We start from the raw sequence: 20,053 nt of genomic DNA on the forward strand, positions 1-20,053 counted from the left end.
CCGTCCGCCATCATAATCGGCCCCTAAGTGTCTAGGAAAGGGGTCATAGCTTATTGCCCTTTTATTTTGTTTTTTGAGGAAGTAGGATTACCTAAACAGAAAAGAGAGTAAACAATTTGTTAGCATTTGTGCCATGAATTTTCAATTCTATTAAGGACACGGCACCGAGGATTATTGCTTCTCTTTCTTTACTGTTTAGATCACAGCAACCAATGAAAACGTTGTATACAAAAAATAAACTATATTTCCCATGATGCTTTTACAACCCATCAGATACTATAAGAGTCACCATCTCCTTCCCATGAGCCTCTTTCTTTGCTCGAATCTTTTAGTCCAAGTACGAACATTAATAGAAATCTGAACATTTCATCCTCCTACGTGGAAGAACCATAACCAAAACTGGAACGTCATATCTTCTTCAACCAGAAGAATACTTATTCAGTCTTCTTTTCTGAACCTGAAATAAATGAAACATAAGGAAACACTTAACTTCTGTTAAATAGCATACACATTACAAACGGGCGGGTATTTTATTACAAGTCATTAAAATATAACCGGTCGGTGTCATTAAGAGAATTGGAAATTCTTAAGGCGAATGCTAACAATTTTTTTATTCTGTTACAGGTTCAGAGGCTTCAGATCATGTCTAGTTAAACGCTTATCAAAAACTACAGTAGATATATCACCCACCGGTTTATAATAAAATTGCTTAAACGTAGACTCTGATGACCAGTCAGCAGATCTCATAATACTTTGAACAGATGAACCCAACATAAAAAGTTTTGGGTGCCATGGCACCACGAACAGAATGTGCACCAAAAATGTGGCTATTAATACCAGCCTCTTGCATGACTGATTTCAACCATCTGGATATTGTAGCTGCTGAAACTGGCTTAAACGGTTTTTGTCAGGCAATCAACAATTAGGTGGAACCTTCTGGTCACAAGGACCATGTGCATTCTTCATAGACTTTAAGACACTGGACTACACATAAAGTAGCATTACTGGGTAAAGCATTATATTCAATACTACTTGATCATGTTTTCGTCCTGCCAGTAATATTAAAATACCAAACCTTCCGGAGTAAATACACTACCTGTAAGGTCCAGGGCTCTCACATCTGAAGAGCGTTTGCAGGCTGATAAGCACAACAGCATAGCCAGCTTGGCTGACAGTTGTTTCCTGGATAACAGATTATTAGTCGGCCAATTGTCAAATAGAGATAGAACCAGGGAAACATCCCACAAAGAGGAATACTTTGGTTTAGGAGGTCTGCAGGTCTTGGGTCTGTCGTAGGCTCAGTGGGAGGGTGTTCCATGTCTTGGCGGCGAGGTGGGAGAAGGATCTCCCACCAGTGGTTGTTCTTCGGATGCACGGGACGGTGGCGAGTTAGAGGTCGGAGGCGCGAAGCTGGTGGTTGGGGATGTAGAAGGAGAGCCATCTGTTGAGGTAAGCTGGGCCGGTCTTGTGGAGTGCCTTGTGTGCGTGGGTGAGGAGCTTGAAGGATATCCTCTTGTTGACGGTGAGCCAGTGCAGGTTTCTCAGGTGGGGGGTGATATGGCCGTGGCGTGGTACGTCGAGGATCAGTCGTGCCGACGTGTTTTGGATGCGTTGTAGTCATTTGATGAGCTTGGTCGGGGCTCCCGCGTAGAGGGCGTTTCCGTAGTAGAGTCTGCTGCTGACGAGGGCCTGGGTGACTGTCTTTCTTGTATCTGTCGGGATCCATCTGTAGATCTTGCGGAGCATGCGGAAGCAGGAGGAGGAGACTGCATTGACTTGCTTGGTCATTGAGAGCATTGAGTCAAGGATGATTCCCAGGTTGCGTGCGTGGTCAGTGGGTGTCGGGGCTGCCCCCAGTGCCGTCGGCCACCAGGAGTTGTCCCACGCTGAAGGGTTGGAGCCGAGGATGAGGACCTCCGTCTTGTCCGAGTTCAGCTTCAGACGGCTGGTCTTCATCCAGTCGGCGACGGCCTTCATTCCTTTGTGGAGGTTGGCTTTGGCGGTGATGGGGTCCTTGGTGAGGGAGAGGATCAGCTGAGTGTCGTCGGCGTAGGAGATTATGCTGTGGTCGTGCTGTCGGACTACGTGTGCGAGCGGGGCCATGTAAACGTTGAACAGCGTTGGGCTGAGGGAGGAGCCCTGGGGTACGCCGCAGATGATCCGGAGGCTTTGGAATGGAATGGGGGGAGGCAGACACTCTGGGTTCTGCCGGAGAGGAAGGAGGTGGTCCAATCCTGAGCCTTGTCTTGGATCCCTGCGGCATGGAGGCGTGCGTGTAGTGTGCGGTGGCAGACGGTGTCGAAGGCGGTGGAGAGGTCTAAGAGGATGAGTGCTGCGGTCTTGCCGTTGTCCAGCAGGGTCCTGATGTCATCGGTGGCGGCGATGAGGGCAGTCTCGGTGCTGTGGTTGCTGCGGAACCCTGACTGGGAAGGGTCCAGGATTCTGTTTTCTTCGAGGTATCGGGTTAGCTGTCTGTTGCCAGTTTTCTCAATGACCTTGGCCGGGAAGGGTAGCAGAGAGATGGGCCGGAAGTTCTTGAGGTCTCTTGGGTCTGCCTTATGTTTTTTGAGTAGGGCGTTGATCTAGGCATGTTTCCAGATCTCTGGGAAGGTCGCGGTCTCAAGGGAGAGATTGATGACGTTGCTCAGGTGGGGTGATATGGAGCTGCTTGCTCTGTTGATGACGTGGTGTGGGAATGGGTCTGACGGAGAGCTGGAGTGGATTTTGCACATGGTCTTGATGCTGTCATCGATGCTCACGCTGGTCCAGGCTAGCAGGGGGTCGTGGTCGATGGTGTGCGGAGGATCTGTTGTGTTGCTGTCTGTTGGGGCTGTCTGGGTGTTGAAGCTGTCGTGGACGCTGCTATCTTGCGGTGGAAGGTGGCGAGGGAGTCGCACAAGGGTTGCGACGGCGGGATGTCGTTGGTGTTGGAGCTGGGGTTGGAGAGTTCCTTCACGATGTTGAAGAGCTTCTTGCTATTGTGTGCGTTGTTGTCGAGGCGGTCTTTGAAGGAGGTCCTCTTGGCCACCCTGATGAGGTGGTGGTGGTTGCAAATGGCGTCCTTGTGTGCTCCGTGGCTGTCCGGAGTTTGTTCACTGTGCCACTTCTTCTCTAGTTTCCGGCAGGCTTGCTTGGAGGCTAGGAGCTCTGTTATTTTTTTTTATTTATTGAATTTCTAGAGCGCACTGTCACCGGACAGGCATCCTGGCGCTAGTAACTCGGCAAACATACATCCGTTGGACCCTACTATGGCCAACCCCTAAATCTTTGGAAACAGCCATGTTTTTAAGCTCCTTCTAAACAGAAGGAGATCACTGATTTGCCTAACCTCAAACGGTAAGGTGTTCCAGAGCTTTGCAGCTGCGACCCCAAAGGATCTACCACCTGCTCTAACGTTTTTGAATCTGGGGATTTTTATCAGTTTTGCCCCTGATGAGCGCAAAGTTCGGGTAGGAACATACCACTCGAACTTGCTTTGAAGAGAGGTAGGACCAATTCCATAAAGGGCCTTGAATACTAAGCATAGTGATTTGAACTTAATTCTTTGTTTCAGAGGGAGCAAGTGCAGCTCAGCCAGGGCAAAAGAAGCAGAAGATCTTCTAGACCAGCCTAACACTAATTTAGCTGCAGTTGTTTGTATCCTCTGCAGCATGTCCAGGAGGAATTTAGGGGATTCAAGAAGCAGGGCATTGCAGTAATCAACTCTGCCAAGTATGGTACTCCGTGCTATCAGCGAGCGCACCAAGGGAGGAAGCAGAGGAAAGATCTTCCGTAAGGAACGGATGATGGCCAGAGAGCCGCCCACAACTTTCGTCACATGCGCCTCCAAAGTGAGATTACAATTGAATGTCACACCCAGGTTGCGGACTGTCTTAACAGGCTGAACCAAATTGGGGGAGTCAGAGGGCCAAAAATGACTAGGCAACACGGAAGGAATCCTATCCGTGGCCCAGTAAAGCACCTCCGTTCTGGACGCATTGAATTGCAGCGAATTATCCCTCAGACATAACGTTGTGTCCCACAGGCAATTATGAAACCCATCTAAAGATGTTGACCTTGCTCCCTCCAGGGAGAGAATCAATTGCGTATCATCCGCATAATTAACGATCTTAATGTTGTATTGCTTGATGACCGCCATCAAGGGTTTCATATAAATATTGAAAAGAATAGGGCTGATGGCCGAGCCCTGTGGCACGCCATGCGAGACATTAGTAAAAACAGATTGGTAGGGGGGGAGGGACACTTGCCTGCTGCCTACCTAGCAAAAAAGACGAACCACCTAAGGGCACAGCCCGTCACTCCCACCTCTTTAAGTCGTCTCAGCAAGATTTCATGGTTAACCGTATCGAAGGCGGCAAGCAGGTCAAGCAGAATAAGTACAGCTGCCTGACCCCTGTCTGCCCGCCCCCGAAGTTCGTCCATCATGGTCACCAGGGCTGACTCAGTGCCATGGGCCGGCCGAAACCCAAACTGCTCCTCCTCCAAGAGCCTAGCTTGTTCTACATATTTGAACAGAGAGCTACTCACCACCCGTTCCACTATTTTAGCAGGAAAAGGTAGGAGGGAGATGGGCCTAAATGTTTTGGACACTCAGGATCAAGGGAGGACTTCTTAAGTAGGGGGTGTCACCAATGCCTGCTTCCACTGAGACGGAACCACTCCCTCAGTAAGAGACTGATTACAAATCAAACGAAGCAAGGGAAACAGCTCTACCCCAAACTCTTTCCAGATTTTGCAAGGCATCGGGTCTAGGGGAGAACCAGATGCAATACCATCAGCTAATCTACAGAAGTCCTCAAACTCCAGGGGCAAAAACACGGTGTGAGAACCGGTAGTACCCCCCTCCAAGTTGACACCTGCAGCCACAATGCTAATACCCTCCGAGTCATCGGTATCAAGTGGTAAAACATTCACCACAGCAGGGGAATGAGGAACCCCTCCCAAATCCTCAATAATATCATTAACTTTGTTATGAAAAAACCTGGCCAGGTCATCACAAAGAGTTTGAGAGGAGGAGACCACATTTTAGGAGCAATCTGGGTTGGTCAGGCTATTTAGAATGTTAAAAATACTTCTTGCGCTATTAGGAGCATTAAGTATCAGGGTGGCAAAATAGTCTGCTTTAGTCCTGTTGATCATATTCCTATATTCCCCAATCTTTATTGTCCAGGACAGTTTATCCTCATCCTGGTAGCCATGCCTCCATCTCCTCTCGACCCGTTTACATTCAAGTTTCAAGGTTTTTAAATTCTCATTAAACCATGGGGCAGAGGGTCTACCCCTGCTCTGATGGTTCTTAAGAGGAGCAAGAGAATCGATAGCCAAAGTAATTCTCCTGCAAAGCGCGGAGTAATTCTCCTCCACTTGAGCCTCTGGGGAGAAACAGTCCTCCACCTGAAATGCCATACCCTGGCCCCTCTTAAGTATTAAAGCCTTCCAGTCCCTACCCACAGATTCATTCACCAGATTACCTCCCCGCTTGTCAAGACTGGCAATGTTCAAATAAAATTTAATCAAGAAGTGGTCAGTCCAGTCCATGGGCAGGACTTCCCCAATATACACTTGATCATCCTCCGAAAAAATAAGATCCAACAGGAGCCCTCCAGTATGAGTGGCCTTGAATACTTATTGGCGAAGGTCCAGACCCTCACATGACTGAATAATGTTGGCCAAGCACGTATCAAGGGACCCATTCAACCAAAGGTTGAAATTGCCCAAAATCAGCAGCCTACGGTGCGTAGCGGCCATGTTGGTAAAGATCTCCAGTAACAACTGCTGCTGTTGCACACTGAAGGCCCCTGGAGGTCGATAGCAGATAATTCCTGTTAAAGTCTGGCCAAGAGCACTCCTAATAACAAACCCAAGAGTTCCACCCCTGCGACCCCATCAATATCAATAGTAGCCAGATTCAAGGACTCTCTATAGATCAATCCAACCCCCCCTCCGTCTCGGTTTGTGGAGGATTTTATAACCTGGGGGGCAAGCCAAACCAAGATCGACCTCGCAATCTCGGTGAGTCCAGGTTTCTGTCAGACATAACACTTCAAGCTCGTGCACTTCCAGTAACAACTGAATTTCAACCCTATGCTTGGGCAGCGATTTGACATTCAATAGCCCACATGGTAAAAGGTCCTTAACACAAAAGTCAGACAGTGGAGATGCAGTCTCTGCAAGACACAGAGCTCCCCTACCACTAGCCCCTCTGTTGATGAGATGAAGTTCTGCACTGGAGTAACATAGCGGGCGTCTTGCTTTATCCAGTTCCAAATAGGCTGTGGGAGAAGCAGCATGGCCGGCGCTGAGAGCGTCCTTAGCGCGGACTGGCGCAGCCGGGCTTGCCTTTGGCTATCCGCCGGCGCGCTCGCTGCACGCGTCCGCTGCACGCTCGTGTCAGCATCTCTTTTATCCTGGCCACCTCCGACTAGACCGCTAACTTCCGGAAAGGCGGGACCGCTCACACGGACGGTCCCCGCCAATCAGGAGAGCGGAGGAAGACGTAATGCGAAGAGCCCCCTCCCGCGCACAATGAGTCAGCCCCAGCAGCCCCGGTGAACGAATGAAGAGATTAAAAACAGGTAACACTAAAAAATATGTCAGCGCGAGCAGTTCAAATAGCCCCCAACATGTGCGTGTGGCCGGCGGAGTGGGTGGGCGTTGTGACGAGTTACTTCAGTCCGAGGTTGGTGAGGTTATCGATCAGGGTTGTGGAGTTGTTGTCGTTCTTCAGGTCTCCAAGGAGGATGTAGTCGTGGATGTCAGGGCACGCGTGCTGATCAAGTCGGCGATGGAGTCGCTGAAATGGGGGCGGGGTCCGGGAGGGTCGGTAGACGAGGGTGCCTCTGAGGGTGGAGTTAGGGTCTGTGTGGATCTGGAAATGCATGTGTTCGGCAGTGCTGAGCGCGTCGTCAGTGCTAGTCGATACCCTGATGGCGATCCCTCCTCCGACTCCGTTGGTGCGGTCTCTGCGGGTGATCTTGTAGCCATCTGGGATGGCTATGGCGATGTCTGGTGCGGAAGAGTCGTTAAACCAGGTCTCTGTCAGAAGGCGACGTCCGGGGATGTTGTCGAGCAGGTCCCGGAGCGCGACAGCATGCTTGCGTGCGGAGTGGGTGTTCAGTCGCATGCATCAGAGGTGGTTGGGGTCTTTCTTGGTAGGTGGTTCGTCGGCTCTGAAGCTGGTGTAGCTGCAGTTCCGGCAGGTGAAGGGGCCGTGTGTGCGTTTCGGGCGGCCTTGAAGCAGGTGTGGTTCCGTCCAGAGTTGAGAGCGTTCAAAGTGCTGGCGTCGTAGTGGTGGCGGTCGTCGGTGCGGGGGCCAGAGGTTCTGGCGCTGGGCGCGGTCCAGGGGTGGACGGGTGCAGACGGGCTTGCCTTAGGCGCACCAGCAGCGCGGCCGCGCAGCGGCTGGCATATTAGTGGAGGTGGGAGGGAGGAGCAGCTGGGAGGCGGGGGTAGAGAATGGGCAGTGGGCCGTCAGTGGGCGGGGACACAGCGGTGAGGGACAACTAAGGTAACAGAAGGAAAAATGGGAACAAAATCGAGGGACAAACGAGTGGCACAGAAGGCAAAAGGACACAAAAACGAGTGGACAGAAGGCAAAAGGGGCACAGAAACAAGGGAAAAACGAGAGGCTCAGAAGGGCACAAAAAACGAGTGGAACAGAAGGCAAAAGGGGCACAAAACAAGGGAAAAACGAGTGCACATAGGGCAGAAGGGCACAAAAAATTAGTGGAACAGAGGGCAGAAGGGCACAAAAAACTGGTGGAACAGAAGGCAAAAGGGGCACAAAAACAAGGTTAAAACGAGTGGCACAAAAGGCAAAAGGGCACAAAAAACGAGTGGAGCAGAAGGCAAAAGGGGCACAAAAACGAGGGAAAAACAAGTGGCACAGAGAGCAGAGGGGCACAAAAAAAGAGTGGCACAGAAGGCAAAAGGGCACAAAAACGAGTGGAACAGAAGGCAAAAGGGGCACAGAAACGAGGGAAAAACACGAGGCACAGAAGGGCACAAAAAACGAGTGGAACAGAAGGCAAAAGGGGCACAAAACAAGGGAAAAACGAGTGCACATAGGGCAGAAGGGCACAAAAAATTAGTGGAACAGAGGGCAGAAGGGCACAAAAAACTAGTGGAACAGAAGGCAAAAGGGGCACAAAACAAGGTTAAAACGAGTGGCACAAAAGGCAGAAGGGCACAAAAAACGAGTGGAGCAGAAGGCAAAAGGGGCACAAAAACGAGGGAAAAACAAGTGGTACAGAGGGCAGAAGTGCACAGAAGTACCGGAAAAACGAGTTGGCACAGAGGCAAAATATAGAACACAGAAATATAGGGGCAGCTAAGAACAGAAGGCAGAATGGGCAGAGAGGCACGGGGCAGCGAGGGGAACAGAAGGGAGAACCGGGCAGAGACACGGGGCAGCGAGGGGAACAGAAGGGAAAACAGGGCAGAGACACTGGGGCAGCGAGGGGTACAGAAGGAAAGACTGGGCAGAGAGAGCACGGGGACAGCAAGGGGAACAGAGGGAAGAAAAAGGGGCATGGATCACGTACAGGCAGCGGGGAAACACAGACCCAACAATGAAAATACAAGCAATACAATAAAAGCAATAAAGCGGATGATGAACAAACTTACCTACGCCTACCACTGGCCACCAGGGATGAGGCGCAGGTGGTACCCTGCGGGTGGTGGAGGGCCTCAAACTTCCTCAGCAGTGGCAGCTGGGGCAGGGAGACACAGGCGGTGCTGTGCGGAGGGAGAGCGACTTACCTGGTGGGGTCAAGGGTCGCACATGACCAGAAGCATACCCACTGGCTTACCATCCACCTGTGTATAGCCTGCCGATATGGCCGATCTGAAGTTCTTGACTGAACGGTACGCTAAACCTTCTAAAGCTTTATATGACAAGAAGTACACAACATGGGATAATTCTGCGCCCATGGAGATCCACGTGCCTTTACATGCCCCAATGTACCCACGCTTTCCAAGTTGAAGACTATATTTTCCTTGTGGAAGGGGCCCAGTCTTGTTCAATTAATGCAGAACCCTTGTCCGAAAAACCCTTTCATTTCCAATTGTTGCCGGAAAACCTCCATGCCATCAGGGACAACTGCTCCAATGTCACCATCGGGTGCAGTTCTCCATGAGGGCCCTGGAGCATTGTCTGAGGAGCACGGAAGCTTCCTGGGAAAGTCGCAGCTCATCTCCAATAGTATTGGGAACCAGGGCTGTGACTTCCACAGGGGGTCACCAATATCCCCTCGGCCTGTTGACGGGTTATCTGTGTCATCACTCTGGGAATCAGGATGAAAGGGATAAAAGCCTAATTCAGATCCACTGACCAGTCCTGAGAAAAGGCATCTGTCGCCTTCACTAATAGGTCTGGCTTCCAGCTGAAGAACATTTGCAATTGCCGGTTGAGTCCCGACGCAAAAAGATCTATCCTGCAAGGACCCTATTCTGCCTGCAACCACTGGAATATTTGAGTTTGGAGTTGCCAATTGATGGAGTCCTTCAGATGCCTTAAATTCCAGTCTGCCACAGTGTTCGACTGTCCTGGAATGTGTTCCACCTTGACCGATATATGATGACTCAGACAGTAGTGCCAAAAGTCCTTCGCTATCTCTACTAGAAGAGACGACCTCGTACCTCCCAACTTGTTGATATATCTCGCTGCTGAGATATTGTCCATCCTGAGAAGAATGCAACAAGAGACTTTTTTGAGAGATAGTGTCCGAATCGCAAACGACCCTGCTAACTATTCCAGACAATTGATATGTAAATCTAGTTCCCCAAGGGACCACCTTCCTCCTGTGGAGATATCTCCCCAATGTGCTCCCCAGCCCCAACGGCTGGCGTCTGATTCTATAATGATCTCTGGTTGGGAACCGAAGATAGCTCTGCCATTCCACGCTTCTACGTGGCCCAACCACCTCTGCATCTCCTCCTGTACTGGGACAGAGGAACCAGATCTGTGTAAGACAGACCCTTCTGAAGGTGTTGGATTTTAAGTCTCACAAGGGCCCGGTAATGAAGAGGGCCCGGGAAGATCGCCTGTAGGGAAGATGCTAATCACCCCACTATTGTGGCAATTGTCCTTAGGGAGATTGTCTGCTTGGTTAGCACCTCTGTGAGCTCCTTCTTGAGGTCCCATAACTTTGAGCGGGGAAGGCTCAATTGAGCTGCCTGAGAATCTATGACAAAACCCAGAAAGTTCACTGTCTGAGATGGACAAAGGAACAACTTGTGTTCGTTGATCACAAACCCCAAGTTCTTTAGAAGGGAAATGGTCATTTGTAAGTGTTGAATGGATAAGGACTGCAACAGTGCCGTGATGAGTATATCATCCAGATACACTATCATGCGGATGCCCTGTTCTCGAAGATGATCTATCACCGGTTTCATTACTTTGGTGAAACACCAAGGAGCTGAGGAAAACCCAAAAGGAAGGGCCAAATACTCCAACCATCTGTCCCGCCATCGGAACTGCAGGAAGCGACGATGGGGGGTGGGGGGGCAAAAATTGGAATCGTCAGGTAGGCATCTTTTAAGTCTAATCTGACCATCCAATCTCCTTTCTTTAGTAAATCTTGAAATGTTTGTAGGTCATTAACTGATTGAACTGTCTCAGGTTTAATACCAACCTGTGACCATTGCCCTTCTTCTGTACCAAGAAGATGTTGCTGCAGAATCTGTTGTCGCAGTAAGCAATTGCGTGCTTCTGCAGCAATTCTTCTATTTCTGCGTCTATAAAAACACACTCTTGTTGGGAAAAACTGAGCTGTCTCGGCTGTGTGTCTTGGAATGGTGTTTGGTCAAATTCTAGGTGAAACCCCTGAATAGTCTGCAAAATCCATGCATAGTGTGACAACGTTCCCCAATTGTGACTGAAGAATTGAGTACGGCCCCCCAAGAGTATCTGAGAGGTTTCGGTAACTCTTACCTGCAGAATTTTGGGCTTGTAACCCAGCATGGTGTCCACCCATGTTGAAGCGACGCTTTTTGAATCTTTGTCTTTTGGGGTAGAAGGTCCCAGTCACCTCTACCGCATAATACTGACTGCCTGGCGAGCATCCCCTGCCTCGCCCGGCCCTGTTAAAAAGGCCCGCCTGAAACACTCTTTTTATTCCAGATTGAGCTTTGTCTAATGATGTAAAGGTGCCCACATACTTTGAAACGTCTTTAACGAAGCTCTCTCCAAAGAGGTTGCTCTCTGCAAGTGGACCAGATTCGGCCGATGCCATTTCTTTCTGATTCGAATCCATCAACATCAGCAGAGATTTGCCTCTCTCCAAAGAGATGGCACAATTTGTGTATCCTAAAAGGCTTATCGCCCACTTTCTCCAACCTGCTAAGACGTCTGGATCGACTGACAGAGTAGTTGCCATTTTTTGCTTTTTTGCAAATTTTATCAGTACTTTAGGTTAAAATACCTTAGACCTATCTTTATCAAATATAACATTTGCACCACACAAACAGCATTGATATTTTTATCTTCATTAGAGAACGAGGAGACTTGTTTCTTTTTGGCTACTTTTATTTTAAAATGTACAGCTGCCAGGAAAAGTATTGTATTATAATGTTATCTACTTACCTGTCTGTACTTATGCTCTACAGCTGCCAGGATCTGTTTATGATGATATTACTGTTTTACGCTCCTGTCTGTATAGTTATGCCTCCACTTTTAAATTTTATATCAATTTCTGTAGTAAGGTATTACTAAACATGAAGTGGTCCACAGTATTGAATGATTATTTAATAATTTTAAACGTTCAGTTCCCCATGAAAAGTCTAGTGAGTAACTCCTACTGATCCCCAGCTAATCAATATAAGAATGTCTGTATTTTATAATAATATTGGCCTATAGAGACGTGATCATTTCCAATTTGATGTATTTAGCCTTCTTTTCCTTTTTGGTATAATTATATGGTGATTTTAATATTTTAATCATGTATTTCTGCTTGTATGATTTGTATGTACAAATCGAATAAAAGCTTTTGAAATTGAAATTGAAATTGACTGGCGTGGCTGGTTCTTTTGCCACAAGGGCCATCTTCAGGATTTTGGCCAAGGGTCCTGTCACATCTAAGAGAGTGTCCTGGCAGCCCCTCTAGGCGCTATTGATCCCTTTTTTGGGGTCCTCTGCACATTTTTTAAGGAACGTAAGCAGACTGGCGTCGATATCAGGTGTTTCTACCACCTTGTCTGGGATATCATGTGAGGACACTCAGAGCGCAACCTGTTGCGCACTTCCTCATCGAATCCCTTTCTAAGATTATTGTTCAGATAGTCTGCCACCTCCGGAGCTGGAGCCCAATCTGACGATCGGGGTGGACGATGTCCGCTGGGCTGAATGTGAAAGGTGTATTTGAATTTTGTGGTGTGATATCGGGCCCCAAAATGCCTGCCTTTCTAGATCTCTTCTTAGGCTGAGCCTCCTCATCAGTTGTATCCATACCAGTAGTGTTGGGATCTGTGTATACTCTTTGTTTGCATTTCGCTTTCCTACCTTCGGTGGTAGAGGGTGTGGAATAACCATGATCAGGAGCATTCACCTGTGGCAGGTTTGCTAAAGCGTCTGCTTGGGGCCATGACCCTGACTTTTTAGTCGGAGTGTCAGGTTGAAGATCAACGGGGTGTTTAAATCCGTGACTCTGCTTAGTAATCGGTTTTAAGGCGACTGCCAAGGCTTGCTGCACAGTATTAGGAACCGTAATCTCAATTGCCCTGTTTAAGGAGATGTCCAGAGCAACAACAATATTATCCTGTAGGACAGATTCCTGTTGTTCATCCTGGTAGGATTCAACTTGCTCTTCATATCTGATCCACTCTTCCATTGCACACACTTTATTCCTCTTGCTAAATAGATAATAATGTAGAATACAGCAAGGTAAGTATTGGAGGTGTCAGGGGGAGCCAACCCACATGCACACAAGCAAAGAATCGAGTACCTAGCTCCTCAGCAGCAGCTGTAGTCAAAATTATTCCAGCCCTATTTAGAGCGTAAGAGCATCAATTGTTCAGGGAGCCTGTGCTCACTCCAGGGCCGACTGCTGTTACAGCTAGTCAGGCTTCACAAAGAGAAAACTGTTTGTTGAACTTTCCAGGCTTTCTGAGCCTTGGAACATGCAAGGGGCGCGTGCAACGCGCATAGACCAAAAAACGTCCAAGTGTATCCCAATTGGACTACACACGTCGAACGGAAACAGTCTCTGCTCCGTGCTGCGGCCGTTGAGGGAAGGACATGACGGTAAGCGCGAGGAGCGCTCAGCCAAATGAAGCAATTAAACACTGGCGATGCGGAACTCACGCTCCCAGCAGGAGCCTCGTTATCACCTGCCCGAATGGGCCAACCTTTCACACTATTAAGCGCGGTTGTCTCGCGCAAAAAATGCGGCTCAAACATAATCAAATTCAATAATCACTAGCGCAATGCAAGCATATAAGAATCAATTAACCCTCAGCAAGTGCGCAGTGCGCGCTTGGGGGGACCAATAATCATATGTCACAATGTAATGCAAAATATAATAAAATGACATGCACTTATCTCTGCTGTGAGCAGCAAAGAAAGAGGCTCATGGGAAGGAGATGGTGATTCTTAAAGGGTCTGACAGGATATGACGGGTTGTAAGAGCATCATGGGAAATGTAGTTTATATTTTCATTGGCTGCTGTGATTTAAACAGTAAAGAAAGAGAAGCAATACTCCGAAGCCTCCAGTTCTGTAATAGAATTGTACATCAATAAGTTATTGGGTATTGTTAATGTAACTAGTTGAAGTTGAAGTTGAAAGTATTTGTAGAGCGCTCTATGACCAAGCGGTTTCCTGGCGCTGGAGGAATGATAGTGTCAGATGGAAGAGGCGGCCAGGGAATTATAGGTTAGTGAAGGCTTGGGCATACAGATGGGTTTTAAGCGCCTTACGGAATTGCAAATAAACAGTGATGGACCTGATGGTGGGGGGGAGACTGTTCCAGAAGCGGGTTGCGAGAATGGAAAATCTGGTGCCGCCGGTTCTGGATTTGCGGAAGCGGGGAACGCAGAGGAGGGCCTGGCTGGAGGAGCGAAGATTGTGGCAAGGGTGATAGTGGGTGATCAAGGAGTTAATGAAAGCAGGGGCAGTGCGGTCGCAGCCCATGAAGACTAGGCATCCCATCTTGAATAGAGATCTCTGCAGGATGGGAAGCCAGTGAAGGGATTTGAGGAGAGGAGTGGTATGGTGGGACTTGGGAAGCCGATGGATAAGGCGGGCGGCCTGGTTCTCGATGGTCTGAAGGTGCCGGAGCTCGTAGGCAGGGATGCCCACGTAAAGGCAGTTCCCGTAGTCCAACCGTGAGAGAATCATGGCCAAGACGATTATTTTAAGGGCATCAGTAGAGAAGAAACGGGAGATCTTGCGAATAATCCTGAGGGAAAGAAAGCAGGATGAAACAGAGCTAACCTGGGGACGCATGGAGAGGTCCTGACTGATTTTGATACCCAGGGTTCTAACTGTCCCTGAAGGAACCGGAGGGGGGCCGAAGGTGGGAGGCCAAAAGGCAGGCGTCCAGGGGCTGATGGCACCACCAGTCAGGACCAGCTCCGTTTTGTCCGGGTTAAGCTTGAGGGAATTTTGATTCATGCAGTAAGAAATAAAAATAAGGACAGATTGGAATTTGAGAAGAGAATCAGGGGCAGGAGAGAGGTCAAAAACAAGCTGAAGGTCGTCTGCGTAGTTATACACAGAGACCTCCATGTTGAGCAGAGAAATGATGAGGGGATAGATATAAAGATTAAAAAGAAGAGGGGAATGGGAAGAGCCTTGGGTGACCCCACAAGGCACAGACCAGGGGGGAGCAGAGAAACCGGAAAGACAGACAGCCTGCGTTCTGCCCTGGAGGAAAGAGGAGAGCCAAGAAAGGGCGGTGTCCTGGATGCCCGCTGCCCTGACACGGCCGAGGAGGAGGGAATGGTCGACCGTGTCAAAGGCAGCGGATAGATCAAGGAGCACCAACGCCTGGGGAGAGTTGGACTCCGCCTTGCTCTTCAGCTCATCAAGAACGGAGATGACCACAGATTCGGTCGAATGGACTGGACGAAAGCCAGCTTGATGGGAGGCTAAGAGATGATTTTCCTCTATATAGGTCGACAAGCACAAAGTAATGTGGCTCTCCAGGATCTTACTTAGGTAAGGGAGTAAGGAAATGGGTCTAAAATTAGCAGGAAGGGTGGGGTCAGAACCTGTTTTTTTTAGAATGGGGATGACTGCGGCTGATTTAAACAGTGAGGGAACTATACCTTGGGAAATAGATGCATTAAGGAGGGATAGAGGGGGGTCAGGGCAGCCAGAGAACAGCTCCCGTAGGAAACGAGCCGGACCACAGTCAGCAGGGGAGCCTGACTTGACCTTCCCGAGAAGGGCGAGGAAGGATTCCTGCGAGATGAGAGGAAAATGGTCAAGGGAGGAAAGCAAAGGGGGAAGGGGGAAGGGGGGCAGCGGGAAGAAGAGAAGATGGAGGGGGGATGTTCCGTTTGATATTAACAATCTTCTGGAGAAAAGAGTCGTTCAGGGAAAGGCAAAGAGATTGGGAGGGGATGGGATTGGGATTAACTCTGTCTGATGCGGCCAGGTTATAGACAATGGAGAAAATCTCCTTAGATTTGTTAGATGCTGACAGAATTTTACCCGAGAAATATTCCAGTTTGGCTGAGAGAATAGCTCTCTTGTAGTTTTTAAGAAGAGACTTGTATCGGTCCCTCAGGAGGGGGCAGTAGTTGCGCCTCCACTGGCGCTCTGACTGGCGAAGGGCCAGTTTGAGTACTTTAAGGTCACTGGAAAACCATTTATTGGCTTTGTGGAGGCGACAAGCCTTGACCCTTCTGAGGGGGGCGACCAGGTCGCAGGAAGAGGACAGCCAGGAATTAAGCGCGTCGACTTGAGAATCGAGAGGAAGGTCAGATAGCTTGGGGAGAGGTGTTGCCATGGAGGAGTGGAGGGTGTTAAAATCCACTCGGTTCCAGTTCCGTGCTAAGATGTTCTTGGGCAAAGGGGGCCTGTCAACGACTGAGAGGTCAATGGAGAAAGAGATGATCGAATGATCCGACCAGGTACAGGGGAGAATGATAGTGGGAGATATGGTTCGACCAGCCGACCATATCTGATCGAGAATATGGCCATGGACGTGAGTCGGGGCATTAATGTGGGAGGTGAAATTAAAACAACGGAGAGTGTCGGAGAAATCTTTGGAGGTCTGATCTTCCCTGGGGTCACCAGGCCAATAGTTGAAGTCACCCAGTAGGAGAAAAGACGACTTGTTAATAGCAAGAGTGGCCAGCAAATCTTGTAAAGCGGGCACGAAGTGAGGCATGGTTTGGGGGGGGGTGTCAATATAAAAGGACAATAGTAAGGGGAGCTGGAAGGTTCGTTGAGCGGGCACTAGGAAGTCCACATTGGGTATTAGAGGGTAAACCAAGGGTTGGAATTGGAGGTGAGACCGGATAATCATGGCCACACCTCCACCAGTTTTCCCATCAGGGCGATCTGCCCGAAGGGCATAGTAGGAAGCAGGTAGTGCGGATAGAACGTCGGGCACGGAGGCAGTAGAGAACCATGTTTCCGTCAGGAACAGAAAATCAGGGGACTCAGTATCGAGAAGAATAAACAATTCCAGTTGGTGTTTGCCAGCTGAGCGAGTGTTAAGAAGGTAGGCAGGAGCCAAAGAGGGTAAGGGAGAGGGGGGAATTGAAGGACATACCAGGTGAGGAACAGGCTTGGGCTTAATTGGTAAGACAGTGGCAGGAGCGGGGGAAGGGATACAAATTTCAAGGGCTGCTATACATTCCAGCGTAGTAGGACTGATGGACCGATTACCCTGATGGGCAAGAAGCTGCGCTGAAGTGTACATGAGAAAAGACGCAGGGTCGGTGGCCCCTAGTCCCGATCGTTCGCGGACGGGCGCCGACGGGCTCGCCTTTGGCGCGCCGCCGGCGCGCCCGCTGCGCTTACGGGAAGGAGGAGCCATTTTATAGTAATCAGGGTGGGAGGGCCGAGCAAGTAATCTGCTCGCCCTCTCACTCACCCAAGATGGCGGCGATGTTACTCTGAGCAGCGTCGAATCGGCTGCTGTGGCCCCCGCTGCAAGCGCAGGTCTGAAACCGGAGGTAGGGGGTGCTCAGGGGGTAGTTTCCGATAGTGACACAACAAAATACAATTTTTACAAATTTTAAAAAGTTTCGTTTTTCGTCTTTAAAATGAACCCCTGTTCCCGGCTCACGCCTCAGGAACCATGCAGTCGAACTATCAATGGGGAAAGTGGCGACTGTATTAGCTTTTATAGTAATCAGGGTGGGAGGGCCGAGCAAGTAATCTGCTCGCCCTCTCACTCACCCAAGATGACGGCGATGTTACTCTGAGCAGCGTCGAATCGGCTGCTGTGGCCCCCGCTGCAAGCGCAGGTCTGAACCGGACGTAGGGGGTGCTCAGGGGGTAGTTTCCGATAGAGTGACACAACAAAATACAATTTTTACAAATTTTAAAAAGTTTCATTTTTCGTCTTTAAAATGAACCACTGTTCCTGGCTCACGCCTCAGGAACCATGCAGTCGAACTATCAATCTAGTGTTTCTGTTGAAGCTGCAGGGGAGTCTAGGATAGCAGAGGGGCTGAAGGGTGCCTAAAAATACTGTTATAATGGCGCTGCAGACACTCTAAAGCTTGAACAAAAATTATTTTTATTCGGCAGCATAAACTCTGTGACTCCACCAAGCCAGGCACCAACAGTGATGGCCAAACATGAACAAAATATTGTCACAGTTATACTACATTGTAAACATTTACCTGAAGCAGCCCAGGGGTGAACAGCATTGAGTGTTACAAATACTCCTTTATGCCAATGTATAGGTATTGACTGGCTGCACCCAGGATATTTCTATGGAGTTGAACTGTCCTCTTGTTGCTCCTGATGCAGTGGAAATTATGTGTCTCTTGTTTGCAAGACAGGGAAGACCAACTCTTGCAATCTTCATGCTGAACGCACAAGTAGACCATGTATATTTGAAAGGCAATATTCTGGAAGCATCAATCTTTCTGCCTGGATAGATTGTAAGGCTAAGTACCATCCAGAAGAGTGACTCCAGGAGAACAAATCTTGATTACATTTGAGCCGTTAAGCACTTTATGTGAAGATGTTTTGTCCCTTACAAGTAACGTGAAATTTGATGAGTTTAAATTCTTGACGAATAGTTGAATTTCGTTTAATTTCATCATTAGAAAGCGTTATCGATAAACAGCTAATAGTCTTGCTATCGGTTCATCAGTACAGGCTTTTGTCATTGAGACAAAGGTGTTTTGCTTACTGATTACTTTCATTAAATGTCAGTATTTCGAACTTAGAGTTGTGTTTATTTGTAGTATTTGTCCTACTTAAGATTTATTTTGAAAATGGCTAAATCATGTAATCCGTGATAGATATTGTTTTCAGTTGATGATGCCCGCCTTACTTTTAGTTTGAAGCAGGAAATATGTACTCGATAATTTTGGGTAATCTGATGATGATATAGTGACTATTTAACACTTCATATGTGCTTAGAATTGCTGCAATTGCTCTGGTGTTTTAACCCTTGTTTTGCCACATTGGTTACCCAGCACATGTTCTTAAACTTAAAGGTTTGATGGAGATGCTATTACTACAGATGAGAGAATACGGATGCTGGCTCGAAAATGGCAACCCGGGAAGCGGTTAAGATCTGAAGATCTGGGCTCAAAAGCAGTTGATACAGATATGATCATCTTACCCTCTCTGGTAGGTAGTTCTAAATTAAATGAATGGAAAAATGTGGCATTGGTTTGTGCAATTATGTAATGATTCCAAACTGAACTCTCTGACCATGGTATTCTTGTTTCAGTTTTTTTCTGTATCCTTATAGATAGCCAACATTGTCTTGAGTAGTATCAAAGGTTGTTGCTGACTTGGCCAAACGTGAATTTATGGATCTATTTGTTTAGTTGTTTTTTTTTTAAAGGAAGACTTAGTCCCCAGGAGAACAAATACATTTTGTTTCATTAAGCACATTATGTATAATATATAAATTATTTAGCCTGGAATTTGAGAGTTTGTATCTTTAGATCAACAGATGCAACCTATATCATATACATGGATATGACCTATCATTCTACTTATTTGGCTTCTCTGCAATAATCTTGTAATGAAAGTTCAATTATCATTGAACAAATGTGTGTACAGAAAAGACAAAATATTAATCACCCTTTTTAGCAGGTAGCTCTTCTACAAGTTGAGTCAAACACAAATGCTCATTATGAATGTCATCATGTGATAGCTGCCTGCCCATGAGTAATGCATCTCAAAAAGAAGTTGTGAGGGAGTGAGAGTGTGTGTCTGTATGTCTCACTCCACATCAACCACAGCTCCCTCTAAACGCCTCTCACCCTATAGGGGATGGCATGTTGTTGTAAGGTGGGGCATACAGACAAAGACAATAAAGTATATTTCCTCCTCCCCTGGGTCCAGAAAGAACAACATGCACTCCAAGTGGCTCCACCCGTACTATAGAGCTACACTATTGCACTGCTGGAGCCACTAGGTGTGAGTTGTCCTTTCTGGACCCTGAGGAGGAGGAAATATATTTTGTGTCTATATATCCAATTAAAAAAACCTAAGGATAAACATTTGGTTTGTATAGAAAAATCTGTTTTGCACTTGTAATGCCGCTAGGTGCAGGATTCTTTCTGGACCCTAAGGAGGAGGAAATATAAGTTGTGTATATATTCAAAGAATAAAAAAATGATATTGTTATAGTAACAAAAACGTTATTCTTTCAATACAAACCAAACTGTACCCAAACCTTAGGCATTCTAAAGTTACAGTTATACCTTACATTTATAAATTACGCACCACCTTTAAATTACTATAATTGTATTTATTCTTTCTATACAAACCAAACTTAAAGCACCCAAACATTAGAAATTCTAGAATTATATTTATACCTTAAATTTATCATTTGCGCACCACCTTCAAATTATTATAACTTGCGCACCTCCATACACACTGTAGTGAATTCGGTAGCCAT

General features: G+C 47.8%; 1 protein-coding gene across 1 annotated transcript in view; it reads left to right on the top strand.

The window, feature by feature from the left end:
• ZZEF1 (zinc finger ZZ-type and EF-hand domain containing 1) overlaps positions 1-20,053 on the top strand; it is a 1,627,273-nt gene that overhangs the window by 1,251,244 nt on the left and 355,976 nt on the right. Inside the window, exon 47 of the mRNA XM_078679684.1 lies at positions 18,633-18,768. Within this exon, the coding sequence (XP_078535810.1) occupies positions 18,633-18,768 (136 nt within the window). The remainder of the gene's footprint in view (positions 1-18,632; positions 18,769-20,053) is intronic.

Source organism: Lissotriton helveticus, chromosome 3_1 (assembly GCF_964261635.1).
Source record: "Lissotriton helveticus chromosome 3_1, aLisHel1.1, whole genome shotgun sequence".
NCBI lineage: Eukaryota > Metazoa > Chordata > Amphibia > Caudata > Salamandridae > Lissotriton > Lissotriton helveticus.